Below are 24,746 nucleotides of genomic sequence, written 5' to 3'. Positions count from 1 at the left end.
GGAATGCTGGGGAAAGAAACAGAATTATAGTTCTATAAGGGCAAGGCCCACGGCTTGTCTTGTTTCTCACTGGATCAGTGATGCTTATGAGACTGCTCAGCACACACCTGACATACCATAAATACTTTTGAATTAATAAACAATTGAATCCCCCATAAGTTGTAATACCTTTTCTCTATGTCTACTTTATTTTATTTTTCTACACTTTTACTATGAAATATTTAAACAAATAGAAAGGTTTAAAGAATTATACAGTGAACATCCATATACCCACTGGCCAGTTTCTACAATGAATATCTTACTATATTTGTTTCATCACATATATATCCAATTTTCTCTTCTTCTATCCATCAATCAATCCACCTAATTTTTAAAGCATTTCAAAGTTGCACGAAGACATCAGTGCACTTCACTCCTAAACACTTTTAACACTCAAATCATTAGGATCTAGAGTTCAATATTTTATAGGGCTTTGAAAGTTTTTTCTCTTTTCTTTTTTTTGGGGGAGGAGGGGGGAGCTAAAAACGACACACAGTGAAACATCCAAATATTAAATGTCCATATGTCCATTTGATGAGACCTAGAGCTGTGTAACCCAAACTCTAACATTACTATCTCCTCGGAAAGTTCTCATGCCCCTTCCCAGTAAATCCCTCCCTCATTCTCCCAAAGGAAACCGTTCTGAATTTTTGCATCACATGTTAGGTTTGCCTGTCCTAGAACTCCATAAAGACAGAATAGTATAGTATGAACTCTTTTGTGTTAAGTCGCCTTTCATTCAGCATGTTTTTGAGATTGATCCATGTTGTGTGTATCAGTATGGATCCTTTGTTTTTTGCTGAGGATTAGTCCAGTGTATGAATAATCCACAGCTCACCTATTCCCCTATTGTTGGACACAGAAGTTGCTTCTTAGTTTTGGAATATTATGAATGAAGCTGCTATGAACATTTTTGTACAAGTCATTTTGTGGTTATGCTTTTCATTTCTTCTAAGTAAAGATCTCAGAGTGGAATTTTCTAGGCTAACAAACTGCCAGACTCTTTCTAAAGTGCCTGTACCAGTTTATGCTGCCAGTGACAATTTATCAGAGTTCCATGAGCTCCACATCCTCACTATTTGATGTCAGCCATTTTTTTTCCAGTTTTATTGAGGTATAATTGGCAAATAAAATTATAAGATATTTAAAGTGTACAATGTAATGATTTGATACAATTTTAGCCATTCTGCTGGATGTTTAGTGGTATCTCATGATTTTAATCTGCAATTCTCTTATAACAAAGGCTGTAAAGCACATTTTCATTAGTATATTGGTTATTCACGTATCTTCCTTTTAAAATGTCCAAGCATTTTACCCATTTGTAACTGGGTTGATTGTCTTATAATTATTTAGTTGTAGGAGTTTGTTATATTTTCTATATACAAGTCCTTTGACAGATATGTTTGATGAATATCTTCACTCAGTCTATGGCTTGTCTAGTAATTTTCTTAATAGTGTCTTTATAACAAAAAAATTTAATTTTGAGGAAATCTAACTTATCATTTTTTCATTTTTGCTGATCACTTTCTGTGTCATGTCTAAAAACTTTTGCCAACCCAAAGTCACAAAGGTATTTTCCTTACAAAGTTTTAGAGTAATAGCTTTTATGTTTATGTCTGTGAATCACCTCTAATTTTTGGGGGAGACAGAGGTTGAAGTTCACTTTTTAAAATACAATATTCAGTTCCAGCCCCATTTATTAAAAAGTTTCCCTTCCCCATTGGATTACTTTAGGCCTTTTGTTTAAAGTCATGCAGGCCTATTTCTGGGCTCTTTATTCTATTCCATTGATCAATTTGCAACAGTTTTGATTACTATAGCATTATAATGTTTCTTTAAGTCTGGTACTCTAGGTCGTTTTCAAGATTACTTTGGATAGTCTAAGCTCTTTGCATTTTCATGTACATTGAAAGAAAAACGGTCAATTTCTACAAAAAAAAATCTACTACAATATTCTTTAGATCAATTTGGGGAGAATGAATACTTACAATATTAAGTCTTCTAATCCATGAACATGACATATCTCTGCACTTATTTAGATCTTCTTTAACCTCTTAATTTATTTATTTACTTTTGGCTGTGTTGGGTCTTCATTGCTGTGTGCAGGCTTTCTGTAGTTGCAGCGAGCAGGGGCTGCTCTTTGTTGTGGTGCACAGGCCTCTCATTGCGGTGGCTTCTCTTGTTGCAGAGCACGGGCTCTAGGTGCACGGGCTTCAGTAGTTGTGGTGTGCGGGTTCTAGAGCGCGGGCTCAGTAGTTATGGCGCACAGGCTTAGTTGCTCCACGGCATGTGGGATCTTCCTGGACCAGGGCTCGAACCTGTGTCTCCTGCATTGGCAGGCGGATTCTTAACCATTGTGCCACCAGGGAAGCCCTCTTTAATCTTTTTAAGTAATATTTAGGAGCTTTTAATATATATGTATTGAGCATATTTTGTTAAATTTACCCCTAAGAATTTCATATTTTCAAAAGCTATTATAAATGGAATTTTAAATTTCATTTTCTGTTTACTGCTAGTATACTAAAAAAACAACAGACTTTAGTATATTGACCTTGTATCCCAAGACCTTGCTAAGTGCACTTGAATGTTCTTGTAGTTATTCTGTGTATGCCTTATAACTTTCTACTAACCTGATCATGTCATCTAAGAGTAAAGATATTTAACCTCTTCCTTTCTAATCTGTATGCCTTTTATTTCTTTTTCTTCCCCTTGCTTTATTGTACTGCTTAGGACCTAAAGGGTCCTAAGGGAATACAAGTGGTGAAAGCAGACATCTTGCCTTATTACTAATCATAGGGTAACCTTCATTATGTCAGTATGACGTTAGAAGTAGGTTTTTCATAGAAGGCCTTTACCAGACTGAAGAATTATTCTTCTATGCCTGATGTGTAAGAGTTTTTCTCATAAACATGTGGTGAATTTCATCAATTTAACACACATGGGTTTTTCTTTTTTTCAGCAATAAAATGATGATCTGTTTTTTTCCCCTTTATTTAATATGGTGAATTATACTGACTAATTTTCAAATGTTAAATCAACCTTGGATTACTGGGGAAAATCTCACTTTAGTCATCTGTATTATCCTTTTCATATACTGATGGATTCTATTTGCTAATATTCTTTTAAGAAATTCTGTATCTATGTTCAGGTAGATATTAGCCTATAATTTTTTTAAATGTCTTTGTCAGGTTTTCATGTCATACTTTTCTGGCATCATAAAATGAATTGGGAAGTATCCTTGCCTATGTTTTTGAAAGAGTTTGTGTAAGACTGGTGTATATTCTTCCTCAAATGTTGATACAATTCACCAGTGAAACTACCTGGAGTTTGCTTTGTAGGAAAGTTTTTTGCTTACAAATTCAATATTCTGATTAAGTATTGCAGCTCTATTTACAATAGCCAGGACATGGAAGCAACCTAAGTGTCCATCATCGGATGAATGGATAAAGAAGATGTGGCACATATATACAATGGAATATTACTCAGCCATAAAAAGAAACGAAATTGAGTTATTTGTAGTGAGGTGGATGGACTCTGTCATACAGACTGAAGTAAGTCAGAAAGAGACAAACAAATACCGTATGCTAACACATATATATGGAATCTAAGGAAAAAAAAAGGGTCATGAAGTACTTACAGATAAGACGGGCATAAAGACACAGACCTACTAGAGCATGGAGCTGAGGATATGGGGAGGGGGAAGGGTAAGCTGTGACAAAGTGAGAGAGTGGCATGGACATATATACACTACCAAACGTAAAATAGATAGCTAGTGGGAAGCAGCCGCATAGCACAGGGAGATCAGCTCGGTGCTTTGTGACCACCTAGAGGGGTGGGATAGGGACGGTGGGAGGGAGGGAGACGCAAGAGGGAAGAGATATGGGAACATATGTATATGTATAACTGATTCACTTTGTTATAAAGCAGAAACTAACACACCATTGTAAAGCAATTATACTCCAATAAAGATGTTAAAAAAAAATTAAAAATAAATAAATAAAGCTATAAGTCACACCCATCACACACACCACCAAACAGTACTTTAGCTGCATCCCACACATTTTAATGTTATATTTTTATTATCATTCCGTTCAAAATGTTTTGAATTTTCCTTATGATTTCTTCCTTGACCCATGTATTATTTAGAAACGTGTTGTTTAATTCCCAAATATTTGTTATTGATTTCTAATATCACTGTAGTCAAAGAACATACTCTGTATGATTTTAATGCTTTCAAACGTATTAAGACTTGTTTCATGCTTCAGCATAAGGTTTGTTATATGCCACCTTTTATTTGCTTATACCTCTATACCACCAGAAAACCCGTACTGATGGCAATATAAATTGTCCTAAAGAAAGGACAAAACCCACTGATCTTTAAATATTCTTGCTGTTTAAGTATTTTTTTCTAATTTCCAAATTGATAGTAGTATACTCTAGGAAGTATATTCCTTGACTAGTAACTGGAGAAAATCTATAAACTAAGCATGACTTTCATTTGGAAACAAGCTACAAAACTTGATTTCTCTCGGTTTTCCCAACATTAAATGGCAATCATATTTTCCTTCTTTAAAGAAGGATTAGATTTATGCTTCAAAAGATGTGGAAGAGAAAACCAAGTTTATCTTAATTTTTAAATGTAAAACAAGAAGCTAGCTATAGGAGGTTTCTTTCTTACTGTCATTTTGCTTTGTAAAGAGAAATAGCACAAAGGGGATGTACATAATCTCCCAAACCAGAAGATGTGTAATTAGGGTTAAGAGTTTTTGTTCTGGTTGCAGTCTTCGGTTGGGCAAGGCCATCCTAGCCGTTCTTCTAAGATCTTTCTCTCCTCTGCCAAAATTAAGAGCCACAGGTATTTTGCACACTTTTAGTTCCAAGGCAAACTGGAAGCAACTCTGCTCAGTCCCATAAGGTGCAAAGCTGTATGCCCCAGGTATGTCAAGGCCAAAACATAACCTTTTCTTTGAATTTAGCATGAGACAGGTCTTGAAATCTCATGAATACTTTGGGCTCTCTCACATAGCCAAACAAGAATACTATTATTATCACTGAAATGACATATTGTAGTTATAAAATTATAAATCCCAAACTTAGTTTGTAAAAAGTTGCCACGGAATAGTGCTTCAATAGAAAACATTTTTATGTTACTATTTAAGCTGAGTCAAACTGAAATGGTTATATAAAGTATCATGCTTAGCCTGTGCATGGTCACATATTATGCACACGGAAAGAACTTCTCAACTTTCAAAAATCGGTTACCGTCTTCTTCCTGTCAATAAGCTTCTTCTTGGGTTTCCCCTACAGAATTAGAAAGGACAAGTGGGTTAGAGCACTACACAGATATTCTCTCCTGAGTTCGCGCACACACACACACACACACACACACACACACACACACACACACACACACACACACACACTCACTACTACAGAAAAAATCTAACACTGACAACAGAGATAAATTTAAGCTTCAAAGCCCGCCATCTGAGGTCTTCTATAAATCTTTCCTCTGTCCAGAATGATTTCAGTTTTATCTCCACTTTATCTGCTCAACACACACACACACACACACACTCACACTCCTGAGATTTGTACTACAGAAATTCAACATAGAATTAAATTATGCCAGGGAAGCCATCTTGGGGTAGAAGCAGACAGATGAACTGAGAACATGCTCAGAAAAGAACAGAGTACCATAACCTTTAGGGAGGATCAATAAAAAACAAAAGGAAGAGGACAAATGAATTCTAGAGGAAAATTCTAACAATTCCTTGCATTTGTGTATCTCGCCACAAATCTAATCACACTTATTCTTCACAACAACAGTTGAGCCCCGTTTATAAAAGGGAGCAGGATAAGACCATTTTGTGACATGCCCAATGTCAGAGCTTTAAAGGGTTTAACGTTGAGCCTATAACTTTGCTCTCAGACTCCAGTGTTCTTTCTACTTGCACTGAACTGTATTAGGGAAAGAAGCCGATCTCAATTCTCATGGGGTTCAAAAAAAGATGCTCCTGAGAAATAGATTTTCCGTAATTAAAAAAAGCTTTTTAAGAAAGAGATGCTCTTCATTGTCTCTAAACTAGAGTTGGGGTCTAACCACAGGAAGTAAGTACCTTTCAGGTTTAAACTGGCTTTTGTTTTTCATTCAACTTCCTTTCACTTGACCCTCTCTTTTTTAAAAAAAATTTCCCCAGTTTTACTTGTACTCATTTGTGAGTGTGTATATTTAGTTCTGTATAATTTTATCACAGTGTAGGTTCATGTGTCCACAGACAAGATACTGAACAATCCTATCACCATAAGGACGCCCTATGTTGCCCTTTTATAACCTAACCTCTGGCTTCCTTTAATCTGTTCTCCATTCTAAAATTTTATCCTTTCAAAATTGTTATATAAATGGAATCATACAACATGTAACCGATGATATTGGTTTTTTAAAAAGGAGACGGATGCAATCAATACCAAGATCTTCTATCTACAGAAAAATCAAGTGAAAAATCTGTCTCCACCGAAACGTTTTATCTTTTCCTTCCCATGTCTTCTATCTGTGCCAGCGTCCTAATACTGTCAACTTATTATCAGAAATTATTTTAACTTTTTTATCAGATCGTGGTTTGCACCAGTAATTCGCAATCATGGTTTCACATTACAATCACCTGAGCAGCTTTTAGTAAGTACAAGACTTCAGTCTGGGAAGGGCTAGGGCACAAATATGGTGTTACTAACATGCAGCCAGGGTTTAAATTACTGGCATGCTGTGAGACGGTAGGTATGACACTGTTTGCCAGGGCAGGGTGGGTAAGTGGGAGATGAGCTGGGGAGGGCAGGGAAGGCAGACAAAATGAACCAATTATGAAATGAAATGATTAGAGAGTCAGCTTGAAAGTAGTTCTGACAGTAACGCAACGGGATTTGCAAGAGAGAACACATCCATGCAGGTTGAAGAGAACAGATTTAACGGAAGATGTTAGGGCTTGCAACAAACACAATTTCATTTTTTTAAGGCATGTTTTTGTGTGTGTGCCTACCGCATGGTAGGTTCTTGATACTGACAAAGATGAACATAACAAAGTACCTACTCTTAAAAGCCAACTTGAAAGTAGACAGAGTAGTTAGTAAACAGACAATTATAATACAATATGTACAATACGGGAATCTAAATCAGATGGAGGGATAAGAAGGGCGGGGAGAACTTCCTTGTAGTCTAGGTAAGAAGATGAAGGACATAGCTAGAATAAGAATTCAGGATGAACTGAAGGCCACTCCAAGGGAATGTATGGGAAATCCAAGGGAATGTGAGGATAAGGAGGCATGAAAGAGCAGTAGATATGGTCTGATTGGCCATGGGTTGGTATTGAAAAGTGGAGATTAGGCTAAAAAGGTAGGCAAGAGTAAATCAGGAGGGCCTTTCTTTGCTAAACAGGGAAATTCATGTTTTTTGAATCAAAGTTTTTAGAGTGCTTTATAAGCAGGAGTTGTTACTGCAGCCTTAAGAGAGAAGCCAGGGAGGGCACCAATCTGGATGGGAAAAACAATTAATCCTCTATCTGAAATTTAGCATCATATACATGTAGGGGACCATCCACAGGAGTATAAGTGCGATTTTTTTTAACATCTTTATTGGCATATAATTGCTTTCCAATGGGGTGTTAGTTTCTGCTTTATAACAAAGTGCATCAGCTATACGTATACACGTACCCCCATATCCCCTCCCTCTTGCGTCTCCCTCCCACCCTCCCTATGCCACCCCTCTAGGTGGTCACAAAGCTGATCTCGCTGTGCTATGCGGCTGCTTCCCACTAGCTATCGATTTTCCATTGGGTAGTGTATATATGGCCATGCCGCTCTCTCACTTGGTCCCAGCTTTTACCCTTCTCCCTCCCCAAGTCCTCAAGTCCATTCTCTACGTCTGCATCTTTATATAAGTGCGGTTTCGCTACCAAAAGAAATAACACGTTTTTTCATATCACTTTAGAGTTGTTCCAGGGTCACAAAATATTGCCAACACTTATCACACTTTTAAAATTATGGTGGTTATTAGACCCACTGCTATTAACACATCATTGAACGTGTTAATAAAGAAGCACATATATCATTACGTCTCAAATTTTTTAATTGCTATGCTCCCCCTCTAAAAGAACGCTTCCTAATTTTGGTGGTGGTTCCCACATTGCCTGTTCCACCTTCCTTCTACCTCATGGGAAGCTCAACTGCGGAAAGATCTAGCCTCAAGCATAGAGTCCATGTCAGTTCAGAAACAGACTGACACAACCTTTGAGGAAACTCATGCAAACTACCAATCCTAAGCAAACGGTCCATTACTTATAAATATGACTGGACAATCAGAAATCACCAGATATTTCAGGAAATATAATAGCATAAACTAGAAAGAATGAGATGAACAAACAGAAGTAATCCAGAAGAATTAAACATAGTGCAAAAAATAGAAAGGAACTTTAAATAAAGTAATTATGATAGTCAGAGAGATGTAAAAAGATATTTTTAATACTGTGATTTATAGTGAGAAACATATATTTGGTCTTCATCCCTGTTTCTGGCACAGAGCTCCTAAAACCCTGGAAATGTTTAACTGATGAGTGGTAGAGGAGTCTTTTGTCATGCTGATGAGGTGACTTTTAGAAAGCCCTTGGATCAGCTAAGGATGCAGGATGATCACCAGAGGAACCAACCCTGTGATGAGAGGGTTGAAACTTTCAGTCCCATCCCCCTGAGCTCCTGGGAGGGGAGAGGGGCTAGAGATAGTGTTCAATTACCAACGGTTGATGATTTACTCAATCATGCTTATGTAAGGGGGCCTCCATAAAAACCCAGGAGTATGGGGTTCAGAGAGCTTCCGGGTTGGTGATGTGGGGAGAATGGCGTACCTGGAGAGGGCATAAAGCTCCATACCCTTTCCCCATACCTTGCCCTGTGCGTCTTTTCCATCCGGTTGTTCATGAGTTATATCCTTTTATAATAAACTGGTGATCTAATGAGTTAAATGTTTTTCTGAGTTCTGCGAGCCGCTCTAGCAAATTAATAGCACCCTAGGAAGGGGTCGTGGGAAGCTCTGATAGACAGCCAGTAGGTAGAAGTAAAGGTAACAACCTGGGCCTGTGACGAGCATCTGAAGTTACGGGGGTGGAATCTTGTAGGACTGAACCCTTAAACTGTGGAATCTGATGTTAATCTCCAGGTAGACAGTATCAGAATTGAACTGAATTCTCGGACAACAGAAGGGTGCAACTGCTTGGTGCTGTAGGGGAAACACCCTACCTCCTCCACATTGGAATTGGTACCAGAACAAATTTAATATTATGTCCATAAACTATGAAAACCAGTCAGAAAGCAAAAATAGTTCTTGGATGTTAAAATCATACTTGCCAAAATAAAAAAAGGAGATCAAACAACCCTCTTCTGTGCTGGTACTGAGTAACAAAATAGGTAAGGCTGAAGATCAATTTAGAATTTTAGAAGACAAAGTTCAAGAAATCTCCAAGAATTTAAAGCTAAGAGACAATGAGATCAAAAGTATGAGAAAAAAGTAAAGAAATACAGAGGACAGAGCAAAAGATCCAAATTTCATCTAACAGAAGTTCCACAAGGAGAGGAAAGACAGGATAAGGGGAATATTTCCCACAGTTAATAGACTTAAATCTTCAGACTGAAAGGATTCATCCACCGCAAAAGCAAAATAATGAAAAGTAACATGCCAGAACACACCTCGGTATAATGTCTGAAAAGTAAGGATAAAGAAGCCTTGTAAAATTTTCCAGGGAGGAGGTAGGGGGTGGGGCACTGGGACCAGGTTATATATAAAGAATTGAGCTTCTGTGTCTTCCAAGTAAATCTCAAGAGCTCTTTCGTTAGAAGCTACACAGTGTAATTACTCAATGGTAATAACCACAAATTTACAGAGAGAAACTGGAAATCCCATATAGTTCCTGATAGTGGATAATGAAATTACAAGAAATGGCTGGAATCTGGGTATCTATTTTTAAGAATCCCACAAAAAAAGCACACATACCTTGAAAATAATGCAGATTTCTTTAAATAACTAAGGTTCCTTGTTAGTCAATTACTGAACTGTACTGTAATGCAGTTATGTCTCAGGGGCAACAAAAGTATGTGGGACTAAGCAGTCCCTGACTGCTGTGCTAGTTGAATTCCAATGTCTGCTTTCCATCATTTCTCCCCTATTTTCCCTTGTATTGAGGTTATCAGTTGTCATTTCTTAACAACTCTCACTGTATTTATTTTGTGAATTACCACCCCTCCACCTTTTCTAATCTGATCCTTCTAATCTCGTCTAGTCTAGAAAAACAGATAATCATGTCTGTTAAAATTGTGTCTGAAAGTAAAAAGGCACTGAGTAAAGTCCTTCCTTTAAGAAGGACAAGTTTTAGGTTATGTGTTAAGATTGCTTAAAGATCTTTACGGTTTAATTTTGTAGCATCTGGAAATATTACAAAGTGCTGAGAGTTAACGAATTCTGAAAAAATGAGGTTTTATACTGTGTTTTCTGCAAGGCTCTTTCTATCAGATATTACTGAAGACTTTTATAAGGCCTCTTTTCTTCTTCTGCATGTACTTTCTCTTAATTTTGTGACCTAGTCCTACTAAATTTATAAGATTAGCAAATCTCCACCTGTCCTGGAAGAGACGTGTTGCCAGCATATAGTTCATGGAGGTCTTGTGTTCAAGGTAGGACCTGAAAGACAAAGAGAGGAACTGGTTATTTCTTAAAGCTTAGTTGAAGGGGAAAATACAGAAATAAAAACATGAATCAAGCACAAAAGTGACAGGTTATTTATATACTGTTTCTAAAAATATATAGTCTCTAAAGTGACAAAGGAGGAGATAGTTGCTCAAATAATATTATAAAATACTAGAATAGCAGAAAATACAATAAAATGAAAAGAATAAAGAGGACTTAAATTAGAAAATAAAAAGAAAGAAAAGTCAGGAATTCTTGGACTAATAAAAGCTGATATACTAAATTCAGAAAATAAAACTGAAAGACAAAAATAAAACCACCACCAAAAATCACTTATAGCTAGAAAAGAGGTCAAATGAAGCTGGGAATGGGAGATGCATAAAGGGCATGAAAATGTTGACAGGTTGTTTCAATCATCTTACTTCTCAAAAGCTTTCAATGGCTCCTTGATGCCAACTGCAGGAGGCATATACTTTCTCTTACAAGATTTCAAAAGTTGGGTCATCTATAACATCAATTCATTCACCCTTTCTCCACACAGAGACCCAGCATGGGTCCTAAAGTACAGTCAGACAAGTCTCCTTATAACCCTCTCACACCACACCTCCCACTGGTCCTTTTGCCACTGTCTGGACACCTTCTCCTCACACCCTCTCTACTTATCCATAATCCACCCTTCAAGAAGCAGCTCAAGTCCACTGTGCTGCATGAAGCCTTCCCTGACATGACTGCTCCAAGTCTACAGAGGTGCCCTTGTCCTGGCCTTCTACCTCTGCCTTCACTGTATGCCTAAGGGACTTGTCAAACGCTGTCTCATAGAGTAAAATTTCTCTTCTCGGAAAGCAGCATGATGCAGCGGGGAAAAGCAGGATCTGGAGTTAAAATACCTCAATCAAGTCCCACTGTGTGATCATGGATAAGTCACACTACTTTACTGAGCCTTATTTTCCTTATCATTAAAATGGGACTAACAATGATGTGTATAAAGTACATTATAATTACAAAGAGCTATACAAATGTGAGCTATTTTTAATTACACGTATACGTAATTTCTCCATAATCAATACTGTTAACTCTCAAAGGACCGGGATCCCATCTAATATCTGTTACTCCAAAGCACCAAGCATAGTGCTAGTTACTTGTTGATATTCAATAAATATATATTAATTAAAAAGGCATATTTGTTAGCAGATAAATACATCTTTCCCACGCTACATGAAAATAACTCAATTAGTTTAAAAGTCTTGGTGTTCTCTTCCACTTTTCTCAAAGGTCCCAGGAGAGGTGGAGTGATTTACCAGGTTGGTAATTTAGGAAAAATTCAACAAGCTTCTCCCTTCTTTCTCTGGGGAGATAATCTCTCCTTAGGAAGCACATATCCTCTGGTGCTCCTACAGGGTCAGGTGTTCCTGATGCACAGCTCAGTCTAACCTTGCCTAAAAATGGGTAGGTAAATCTGTCCAATTCTGAGGGTCAACAGAAAGTGCGTTAACTTGCAGATAGATATAATCAAGTCTCCCAACCTAGACTTTATCAATGTGGAGTATGGAAAGTGATATTTTGGCCTGCATCTATCTTAGTCTTTGTCTTCTCAACTGGTTCAAAACCAAACCAGTAAAGGAAGGTATCATTACTGGACTCCCTAAGAGACACCAACATTATCTGTGGTTGGTTCCTTAGAAAAAGGTACTCAAATTAGGGTCCTGCCTCTTGAAAACTTAAGAGGATTCCACTTTCATTAATTAAAAGATATGTTTGTTGTCTAGTAACTGCAAATATTCAACCTCTTCAAAAACGTATCAAAAGATAAAAGTCTAATTTTGAAAAGCCAAGCAATATCTTTTTGTTGAATTCCTGGGTCTTTATATGGTGTAACTAAACTACATGGATAGAATATTTTGCAAGATAAAAAGATTTCTCTATGAACAGCTGGGTTTTCAAAACAAAACAGACAAGAACTAGCTCTTTCTTTTATTCCTCTAAGTTTTGGCTCTACTTAGAACCACTAATGTCCCAACCAGAAGCCAGTCACCAGAGGAAGAAAAATGTGCTCCCCATAATGAAGTATAATCTTACTAGTAATCAGAGAAATGCAAATCAAGACCAAATTAAGATATCATTTTACACTCAGTATTTTGACAAAAATTAAGAAGTTGACAGTACCACATGTTAGAGAAGATATAGATCAACAGGATCTCCTAGGCACTGCTAACAGGAATATAAATTTATATAGTCACTTTGGAAAACAATTTAGCATTACCTTTTTTTTTTAGCATTATCTTTTTTTTTTTTTTTTTTTTAACAACAAAGTGAATCAGTTATACATATACATATGTTCCCATATCTCTTCCCTCTTGCGTCTCCCTCCCTCCCACCCTCCCTATCCCACCCCTCTCATGGTCACAAAGCACAGAGGTGATCTCCCTGTGCTATAGCATTATCTTTTAAAGTTGAACATTCACATATCTTATGGCCCTAGATATATTCCATCCCTAGATATACACCTAGGAGACACATATAAGCATATTTAGAGCACAGCAGTCTTTAACAGCAGAAGACCAGAAAGAAGTCGAATACCATCAACAAGAGAACGGGAAATCTAACAGCAGTAGAAACACACAGAAGAATAAAATAAACTGAAAAAGAATGAATTCTAGCTACATGTAACAAAATGAACCTTAATAATATAATATTGAATGAAAAAGGAAGAATACATAGAGCGTGCCATTGTTTTTTGGAAAAAGTTCAAAAGCAATACAAACTTATCAACAGAATTGTTTCTACATATGAGATGATAACTGCTATAGGACCTGCCCTTTCACCATAAACAGCTAGAAAAGTGCACAAAATATATGAAACAACTGTTTCCAGACATGAAACAACTGGCAGTGCAGGACTGTGATAACTGAAAGGGGGAAATAAATAAAGGGAGCCCTCTGATTGCTCCACCTTCCCACCTAGACGCAATTCCAGACAGTGCAGAATGAGAAGGAATTCAAGTAGAACCCAAGAGTCTCTGTGTTGAGAAGACAGAGATCAAAGTCCTAGGAAGCGCTAAAATTTTCAAAGCTATGTATTGGAGAGGAAGAAGCTACGCCTAAGAAGAAATCAAAAAAGTCATCACAAGGGACCCTTTGAGTCTTTGGGTGAATACAGATCTACTCAGGCATAGGGTGAAAGTCCACAAGGCTGTGCAAGGAGCAACTGTCAGGATAAAGAATATTAAGGAGAAAGTGTAAGCTGACTACTTTCCAGAGTTCACACAGGGCTGCCAATTGATTGAGTTCCCACCAGCCAGAATGGAGAGATCTCATTGAATATGGGGGTTATTTAACAGACACCCCAAAAGAGCCTTCAGTAGTGGAACTATCCTACACCTAAACAAAAAGCTATTCTAAACAAACCATAAAAATGCTTTTAAATGAGGCTGAAAAAGATTAAGCTGATCTACAAGTAACTTAAGTGTATGGCCCCAAAAAACACTTTCAACGGGCTTTAAAGAAGCCATAAAATCCAAACACAACAATACAACATTTACAATGTCCAATTAAAACATCTAATTTTAAAAAATCACTGTACATGTGAAGAAACAGGAAAATTATAACTCATTAACAAGAGGAAAATCAGTCAATAGAAACAGACTTAGAAATGATAGAGATAATAGAACAAGATTTTAAAACAGCTACTATAAACATAATATATGCACAAGAATCTAAAGGAAATCATGAAAATAACTGTAGAAAAAGAGAAAAGGAGGATATAAAGAGAAATAGACGGGAGTTGTAACAATGAAAAGTAGAATATCTGAAATGAACATTTAATTGGATAGAATTAATAGAAGATTTAACACTGCAGACAAAAAGATGACTAAACTGACAAACACAGAGAAACAGAAAACCATCCAAAATGAAGAAAGAAAGAGTATAAAAAAATGAACAGAGCCAGACTTATAGTACAACATCAACCAATTTAACATGTAAGCAGAGTACCAAAAGGAGAGGAGGGAAATGGAAAAAAACATTTGAAGAAATAATGGCCAAAAGTTTTCCAAATTTGATGAAAACTATAAGCCCAGAGACCAAGAAGCTCAAAAAATCCCAAGTAGAAGAAACAAGAAGAAAGTGATACCAAGGCATACATCATAATCACACTATTGAAAATCAGTCAAAAAGAAATAATCTTAAAAGCAGGCTGATACATAAAAAGAAACGAAATTGAGTTATTTGTAGTGAGGTGGATGGACCTAGAGTCTGTCATACAGAGTGCAGTAAGTCAGAAAGAGAAAAACAAATACTGTATACTAACACATATATATGGGGTGCAGTAAGACAGAAAGAGAAAAACAAATACTGTATACTAACACATATATATGGGATCTTAAAAAAAAAAAAAAAAAAAAAGTGGTTCTGAAGAACCTAGGGGGCAGGACAGGAATAAAGACGTAGACATAGAGAATGGACTTGAGGACATGGGGAGAAGGAAGGATAAGCTGGGAAGAAGTGAGAAAGTGGCACTGACATATATATACTACCAAATGTAAAATAGATAGCTAGTGGGAAGCCAGCTGCATAGCACAGGGAGATCAGATCAGTGCTCTGTGACCACCTAGAGGGGTGGGATAGGGAGGGTGGGAGGGAGATGCAAGAGGGAGGGGATATGGGCATATATGTATACGTATAGCTGATTCATTTTGTTATACAGCAGAAACTAACACAACAATGTAAAGCAATTGTACTCCAATAAAGATTTAAAAAAAAAAAGCAGGCAGAGCAAAAGAGACACATTATTCACAGAAGAACAAAGGTAAGAATTACTGCACACTTCTCAACAGAAAAATGCAAGTCAAAAGATAACAAAACACTTTTAAAGTGTCGGGAGAAAAGTGCCAACCCAGAACTCTACAACCGCTGAAAAAAAATCTTTCAAAAATTGAAAGTATCGATATAAGAAAGACTTTTTCAGACAAGCAACAGTTGAGAGAATTGATTGTACTACAATAAATCCTAAAAGAAGTTTTCCAGATGGAAGAAAATGATGCCAGATAAAAACCTGATCAACACAAAAGAAGGAAGAGCAGAGGAAATAGTAGTAAATGTGTAATTATGAGACTTTTCCTCATATTTAAATTTCCTTAAGCTGTTCAACGCAAAAATAACCAATGTACTATGGGATTTATAACTTATATAGAAATAAAATGTAGGACAATAATAGCCCAAAGGACAGGAGGGGGAAATAGAATTATACAGGTTGTAAAATTTCTAAATTATACCTGAAATGGTATAACATTATTTTAAGGTGCACTGTGGTAAGTAAAAGATGCATATTGTCACCCTAGAGCAACCACACTTTAAAAAAAGCAAACCAAAGAGTCAAGAGAAATGAGTTAATCCAAAGATGGCAGGAGAAAATAAAAAGGGAAAAAAGGACACATTAGACAAATGGAAAACAAATAGTACTTTGGCATATCTAAACCCAACCATATCACCATGCTGTACATTAAATCCCCATAATTTATTCATCTTAAAACTGAAAGTTTGTACCCTGTGACCCATAGCTCCCATTTCCCCTGCCCCAGCCCGTGGCAACCACCATTCTACTCTTTGTTTCTATGAGTTCTACTTTCTTTTTTTTAAAAAAGATTCCACATATGAGTGAAATCCTACAATATTTGTTTTTCTCTGTCTGGTTTATTGCACTTAGCATTATCCCTGCAGGTTCATCCACATTGCCACAGATGGCAGGACCTCCTTCTTTGACAGAAATCTACTTTAACTATAAAGACACAAGATAGGTTAAAAGTAAAACAATGAAAAAAGATACAGGGCTTCCCTGGTGGCGCAGTGGTTGAGAGTCTGCCTGCCGATGCAGGGGACACGGGTTCGTGCCCCGGTCCGGGAAGATCCCACATGCCACAGAGCAGATGGGCCCGTGGGCCGTGGCCACTGAGCCTGTGCGTCCGGAGAAAGAAAAAAGATACAGCATGCAAACACCAGCCATAAGAAAGCTGGAGTGGATAGGGGTGAGGGGAGAAGGAACTGGATGAAGGCAGTCAAAAGGTACAAGCTTCCAGTTATAAATAAGTACCAGGGATGTAATGTACAACATGATAAATGAAGTAATATTTCTATATGTTATATATGAAAGTTGTTATGAGTTCTTTAGTTTTTCTTTTAGTTTTTTTCTCTTTATTTAACTTTGTATCTCTATGAGCTGATGGATGTTCACTAAACTTATTGTGATAATCATTTCATGATGTAAGTCAAATCATTATACTATACACCTTAAACTTAAAAAAAAAAAAAAAGGAAGCTAGAGTGGGTATATTATAGCAGATAAATAGACTTCTGGACAAAGAACATTACCCAGGATAAACAGGGACATTTCATAGCAATAAAGAAGTCAATTTATGAAGAAGACATAACAAATCTAATGCAGATGTACCTAATAACAGAGTTCCAAAATCCATAAAAAGCAAAACTGACAGAACCAAAAGGAGAAACTGACAAGGTCACAACTACAATGGGAGATTTCAACACCAGACTCTTGATAATTATAAAATTACTAAAAACAGAGAAGATCTGAACAAAACTGTCGAATCCCTTGACCTAATGGACATTTATAGACCACACCAGCCAACAATAGCAGAATATATATACTTCAATGTACATGTTACATTGTACCAGGATAAATAAAATTCTGAACCATAAAACAAGTCTCAGTAAATTTTAAAATATTCAACTTACACGAAGTATGTTCTCAGTACAACAGAAGTAAATTGGAAATCACTGAAAGAAAAACCTCTAGAAAAACTCCCAAATATTTGAAAACTAAATAACACACTTATAAATGACCCACAGGCCAAAGACAGAATAAAAACAAAAATACAACAATCAAAATGTATGGGAAGCTGCAAAAATAGTACTAAGTAGAAAATTTATAGCTCTTAAAACACATATAGAAAAGAAGAAAGGTCTCAAATCAATGACATCAGCTTCTACCTAAAGAAACTAGGGGAAAAATATAGAGCAAATGGAGCCCATAGTAAGTTAAAAAAAGGAAATAATAAATATTAGAGGGGAAGTCAATGTATACGAAATAGAAAAAAAACAATGAAACTAAAAACTGGGTGTCTTAGAAGATCAGTAAAATTGATAAACCTCTAGCCAGACTGAATAGGATAAAAAGAGAGAAGAAACAAATTACCAATATCAGAAATGAGAAAAGTAACATCACTGCAGATTCTATAGATATTAAAAGGATAAGTGAATATTATGAACAATTTTATGCTTATAAATACAACATATATGAAATGGACAGATGCCTTAAAAGACACCAACTACCAAAGCTCATTCAAGTAGAAACAGATAACCTGAATAGTCCCATATCTGTTAAAGAAATTGAAACTGAACTCCTGGTCCAGATGGCTCCACTAGGGAATTTTACCAAACATTCAAGAAATAAATAATACCAATTCTCCATAAATTCTTCCAGAAAATTGAAGATGAGAGAACACTTTCCAACTCATTCTATGAGGCCAGAAACCAAAGACTGAAATATCTTATATATCTTATCCTCGTACTAAAACCAAAGACGTTATAAGAAAACTACAGATCAGTATCTCTTATGAACATAGATGTAAAAACCCAAATACAATTTCAGCAAATCAAATTCAACAATATATAAAAAAGATACTGTATCATGACCAAGTAGAGTTTATTTCAGGAATGAAATGTTGGGTTTAACGTTCAAAAATCAATGTAATTCACTGTATTAACAAACCAAAAAAGAAAAACCATATGATTATGTCGAGAGATGCAGAAAAGCAATTGACAAAATCCAACATCCATTTCTGATCAAAACTCTTAGCAAAAGAGAAATAAAAGGGAACTCCCTCAATCTGATAAAGGGCATCTATGAAAAACCTAAAACTAACATCATACTTAATGACAAAATACTAATTGCTTACCCTAGACAGGAGCCAGACTGGGATGTCTGCTCTCACTGGTCCTATTCAACACTGTGCTGAAGATTCTTGCCAGTGTAATCACGCAAGAGTAAAGAAATAAAACACATCCAGATTGGAAACAAAGAAGGAAAACTGTCTTTATTCACAGACAACATTTTCAACTAGGTAGAAGATCCAATGGAATCTCCAAAAACTTTCAATAACTGATAAGTGAGTTTAGCAAGATTATAGGAACATGATCAATATGGAAAAATCATTTGTACTTCTATGTACTAGCAACAAACAATCAGAAACTGAAATTTACAAAACAAAATCATTTACAATAGCATCAAAACATATTAAATACTTAGGAAGAAATCTGACCAAAAAAATGTAAAAGACCTGTACATTGAACACTACAAAACACTGCTGAGAGAAATTAAAGATGACCTGAATAGGGCTTCCCTGGTGGCGCAGTGGTTGCGCGTCCGCCTGCCGATGCAGGGGAACTGGGTTCGCGCCCCGGTCCGGGAAGATCCCACATGCCGCAGAGCGGCTGGGCCCGTGAGCCATGGCCGCTGAGCCTGCGCGTCCGGAGCCTGTGCTCCGCAACGGGAGAGGCCGCAGCAGAGGGAGGCCCGCATACCACCAAAAAAAAAAAAAAAAAAAAAAAAAATATGATTGGTTGTTAATTCCCAGTGTTTGGGGGTGGGGAGGATTTGATGACCTGAATAAATGGACAGATATACCTTGTTCATGAGTTGGAAGACTCAATATTGTTAAGATGTCAATTCTCTTCAAACTGATCTAGAGAGTCAATACAATCCCAATGAAAATCCCAAGCAGGCTTTTTTGTAGAAACTGACAAACTAATTCTAAAATCCAAATGGAAAGGCAAATGACCTAGAACAGCCAAAACAACCTGGAAAAAGAACAAAGTTAGAACAAGATTTTTTATAAAGCTACAGTAATCAAGACAGTGTGGCACTGTATTGGCACAGAAACAAAAAGACCAATGGGAAAGAATAAAAAATAAAGAAATAGACCCACACAGTTTTCCACAAAAGTGAAAGACAACTCAATGGAGAGAGGGTAATCTTTTCAAAAAATGACGTTAAAACTACTGGATATCCATCTGGGATAAAAAAGAACTGTGATCCATATCTTATACCATATGCAAAAATTAATTCAAAACGGATCAGACTTAAATGTAAAACTTAAAACTACAACATTTCTATTAAAAAAAAAAAGAAGAAAACTTGGGATAGGCAAAGATTTCTTAGATACTAAAGCACAGTAATTAAAAGAAAAAAGGACAAATTGCACTTAATCAAAATTAAAAATTTCTGCTCTTCAAAAGACACTGTTTAAAGGATGAAAAGACAAGTAACATACTGGGGGACAAAATCCTTGCAAAGCCAACATCTGATAAAAGAATTATATCCAGAAAATATAAAGAACTCTCACAACTCAATTATAAGAAAACAAATAACCTCATTTTTAAAATGGGCAAAATATTTGATCACTGAACAGCAAACAAGCACATGAAGACATGCTTAACACCATTAATCATTAGGGAAATGCAAATTAAACCATAATGAGGTATCACTACACATCTTCTAGAGGAGCTAAAATTAAACTGACCATACCAACTGCTCAAAAGGATGTGGAGGAACTGGAACTCTCATACATTTATGATAGGAATGTAAAATGGTAAACCATATGGCAGTTTCTTAAAAAGTTACACATATACAATGATATGATCCAGTCATTCCACAAGTAAATATTTTCCCAAGAGAAATGAAAGCACATGTTCCATACAAAAATTTCTATATAGATGTTCATAGAGTCTTTCTTTATAATAACAAAAAACTGGGAACAACCTAAATATTAATTGACAGATGAAAGGATAGACAAATTCTGATATATGCCTATAATAGAATACTACTTGACAATAAAAAGAAATTAAACCATTGATACATACTGTAACATGTATGAATCAAAAAATAATCTTGCCAGGTAAAAAAGAACAGCAAATAAGAGAACAACCAATAGAATTCTATTTATGAAATTCTAGGAAATGCAAATTCCTCTTTGTTGACAGAAAGCAGATCAGTAGCTGCCTGGGGACAGGAATAGGCAGGGAAGGGAAAAGGAGGGGCAGGAGAGAGGAATTACAGAGGGGAACAAAGAAACTTTTGGTAGTGATGCATATGTTCATTGTCTAGATTGTGGTAGTTTCATGGATATATACATATGTGAAAATTTATCAAATTGTACACTTTGAATACATGGAACTTATTGTATGCCAATTATCACTCAATAAAGCTGTTAAAAATAACATTTACAATATCATCCAAAAGCGTGAAATACTAAGTGATAAGTTTAATGTGATCAAGATCTTTACACTGGAAACTACTATAAAACATTGCTAAGAGAAATCAAAGAAGACCTAAATAAATGGAGAGATATATCATGCTCATGGATTGGAAAATTCAACATTACTGAAATGTCCACTCACCCAAAATTAATCTATACGTTCAATGCAATGCCCATCAAAAGTCAGCAGACTTTTGTGTAGAAATTGACAAAGAAATTTTAAAATTTCTTTGGAAATACAAAGGACACAAAATAGTCAAAATACTTCTGAAAAAGAACAAAGTTGGAAGACTTACACTACCTAATTTCAAGACTTAGTATAAAGCTACAGATTTTAAGACAAACATGTAGATCAGTGAAACTGAATAAAGTCTAGTAATACACATACATATATATTTCAGTTAACTTTCAACAAAAATGCCAAGTTAAATTCAATAATGTAACTTCAAAAAGTGGTGCTGGAGCAAACGGACATCCATATGGAAGGAAATGGACGTCAATCCTTACCTCACACCACACATAAAAATTAAATCAATACATATCATAGACCTAAATATAAAAGCCAAAATTACAAAACTTCTAGAAGAAAACAAAAGAGAAAAAGCTTTGTGAAGTTGGCATTGGTAAAGATTTCTTAGAAAACACGAAATGCATAAACCTTAAAAAAAAATTGGTCAATTGGACTTCGTTGAAATTTAAAACTTCTGTTCTTTGAAAGCCACTGTTACAAAAAAGAAAAAGCTAGCCACAGACTTTGAGAAAATATTTATAATGTAAATATCTGGGAAAGGACTTGTATCAAGAGTCTTCTATAACACAGTAATAAAAAGGTAAAAATCTTAAAATTTAAAATGGAAAAAAGAAGGTACACAAATGGCCCATAGCACATGAATGCTCAATATCATTATTAATCAGAGAACAGTAAATTAAAACTACAGAGAAACACTACACACACACTAGAATGCCTACAATTAAAAAGCCTGACAATACCAAGTGTTGACAAGGATGGGAAGCCAATGGAACTCTCATTCATTGCTGGCAAAATGTAAAATGGTTCTATCTCTTATCCCTTTTCATATGACCCACCTATACCACCCCTAGGTATTTATCCAAGAAAAATAAAATCATATATCCACACAGAGACTTGTACATAAATGTTCATAATAGCAGCTTTCTTCAGAACAGCCCCAACCTGGACACAATCCAAATATTCCACACAGGTGAATGGATAAACAAATTGTGCTATATTCATACAATGAAACAGTACATAACAAGAGTCGGGAATGAACTACTACTGTTTCACACAACAACATGGATAATTCTCAAAAACATTATTCCAAACAAAAGAACCCAGACATCAAAAAATATATAATGTATGATTCTATTTATATAAAATTCTAGAAAAACTATAGTGATATAAAGCAAGTCAGTAGATGTTTGAGGCTCACGGTAATGGGGGAGCTCACTGTGAAGGGGCATGAGAGGACATCTGGAGGTAATGGAATGTTCTATATCTTAATTGTGGTGATTAAATTGATGTCTGTATTTGTCAAAATTCATCATCAAACTTAAAATGGATGCTGCTGCATGTAAACTTGATCTCAAAGATGATTAAAAATAAGCAATTTATTGTTTAAGCACACATATAGATGATAAGCCAATTTTTTTTTTTCAAGTCAAGGTAATGATAACCACAAAATTTAGGACAGTGTCTAACCCTGGGTTAGGGGGCAGTTAGGAAGGAGGAAGGGAACTAGAAAAAAGGGAGGAGTAATGCAGGGTTGGGTAATATTCACACTGTCATAAATAAATAAACAAAAAAATGTAAGAAAGGCACCATGTGGAGAGCAGTGATGATACTGTGTCACAATTAATCCAATTCTCTTGACCTGAAGTACAGATTAAAAAAAAAGGTAGTCACCTCACCCATATATTTCCCATGTCTCTGATGTAGGGAATATGCGAATAAATCCACCTCTCCGATCATTCTCTTCCTTCACCCTCCGTAAAACTTTGATCTACATGGAGGAAGAGAAAATAAAATAAAATGAGTACCTATTTTAAAAACTGTAATCCATGTGGTAATAGGACAGAGGAAGAGAGTTATGAACCGAGAATACAAAAGAAGCATGAAGGAAGAAATTCATTCCACTTAAGGCGCTGTGTTTTTGAGAAGCTATTTCTCCCATGTTCAGTATAAGATATGGGTTGGTCATGAATATTACGAATCACTCACTAATTTTCACTGAAGCCTATGTTAATAAATAAAGGCCTGAAATGGAGTTATCTTTACCTCCTCCATTGACAGACCAAGCACAGAACCACCTAACTTCCCCGGCACCTTCTCCCGTGCTGAGCCCACAAGGATTTTCATTTCCACGTCACTGGCAGAGAGTGGACGGCAACGCTAAGGAGAAGAAAAAAGAAAAACAAAAATATCTTTTCATCATCTTTCTTCATTTCCCTCTAGTCAGTCCCTCAACACCATTATGTTTCATAATAATGTATAAGCTCAAATCCAAAGCCCATTTTCTGTAATTGATCTCTTAGCCTGAAACCCTGGGAAATAGATGAAAGCCAGTAAACTCAAAGAAAAGAAGAGAAAATAGAATAGTAGGAAAACACTATGGGTTGAGAGAGATACAAATAAAAAAAAGAAATAAAGAATTCCACATGGCTTTGTCAGCTAGTACTTATTCCTAATCTTGGTTTTAGAGTACATTTAATAGTTTGAAAGATATCGGAAAAAAATCTGAAAATAACCTCAATGTAAGATTAAATATGTATTTATTTCAGTAAGTAACTATATTGTTTTCAGCACTGGGGAAGTAAAGTTAGGAAAAGTAAGACATAAGACAGAAAAACAGATAATGAAGACCCGACACAGCCAAAAAATAAAAATAAATTAATTAATTAATTAAAAAAAAAAAGACTGAGAAACAGGAGCGATCTATTATGTCACACATGAAAAAGTTGGACAGTGGGATGTTTTAGAACTTGAGGGGGGAAATATTGAGATGAAACTTATCAGTGACACAGAAGAGAGCTGTGAGCAAAAGGCTACAACTTGAGAAACACTGTAGTTGCTAGACTACAAGAGACTGGATCTAGGATGACTGCCTTGGGTATTCCAAGGAGGCAGCCAAGTGGGTCATGTTCCTTATGGATCCCCAAAGATGATCTGGCTACTTCAGCTTCTGAATGATGATCAGGAAGGCTGTTGGAGAACAAAAGTTTTAAGAGATTTTGATGTTATGAGAGCAGAGAAATACAAAGGTAACAAAGGAAATCAGATAGTATGAAGCATGAAAACACACTATTATTGGAAAAGATGACTGATAAAATAAGAGAAATAAATCTGCCAAGTACGAAGAATAAGGAATAATCCAAGAAATGGGGGTATAATTTGTCTCTCTAGAGTCCTGGAAGTAACTCTGACCAGATAGAAGAAGTCCTACTGTCAGGAACGATTGTTTATTTTTCTCTTTGTATACACAGTCTGTGGAAAGGCTTTTTGACAACTAACTTTTGACAATTTCAGCAATACTCATTGTTATGGACTAAATGTTTGTGTTGCCCCAAAATTCCTACGTTGAAGCCCTAACCCCCACAATGTGACGGGAGTGGAGATGGGGCTTTTGGGAAGTAATTAGGGTCAGA

At 36.0% G+C, this 24,746-nt stretch overlaps 1 protein-coding gene across 9 annotated transcripts in view; it reads right to left on the bottom strand.

The window, feature by feature from the left end:
- The window catches only part of TTLL5 (tubulin tyrosine ligase like 5), a 332,702-nt gene that overhangs the window by 215,021 nt on the left and 92,935 nt on the right, over window positions 1-24,746 (bottom strand). For 7 of the 9 annotated variants that reach the window (XM_028496210.2, XM_055088626.1, XM_028496209.2 and 4 more), the window contains 4 exons: window positions 23,380-23,493; window positions 23,013-23,104; window positions 10,694-10,756; window positions 5,302-5,340 (listed from right to left, as the gene is read on the bottom strand). In XM_028496210.2, the coding sequence (XP_028352011.1) occupies window positions 5,302-5,340; window positions 10,694-10,756; window positions 23,013-23,104; window positions 23,380-23,493 (308 nt within the window). The remainder of the gene's footprint in view (window positions 1-5,301; window positions 5,341-10,693; window positions 10,757-23,012; window positions 23,105-23,379; window positions 23,494-24,746) is intronic. The other 2 variants (XM_055088630.1, XM_024117331.2) reach the window with 1 other exon arrangement.

Source organism: Physeter macrocephalus, chromosome 11 (genome assembly GCF_002837175.3).
Source record: "Physeter macrocephalus isolate SW-GA chromosome 11, ASM283717v5, whole genome shotgun sequence".
In the NCBI taxonomy this organism is placed as follows: domain Eukaryota; kingdom Metazoa; phylum Chordata; class Mammalia; order Artiodactyla; family Physeteridae; genus Physeter; species Physeter macrocephalus.
This window is presented reverse-complemented; position numbering and strand designations above follow the sequence as displayed.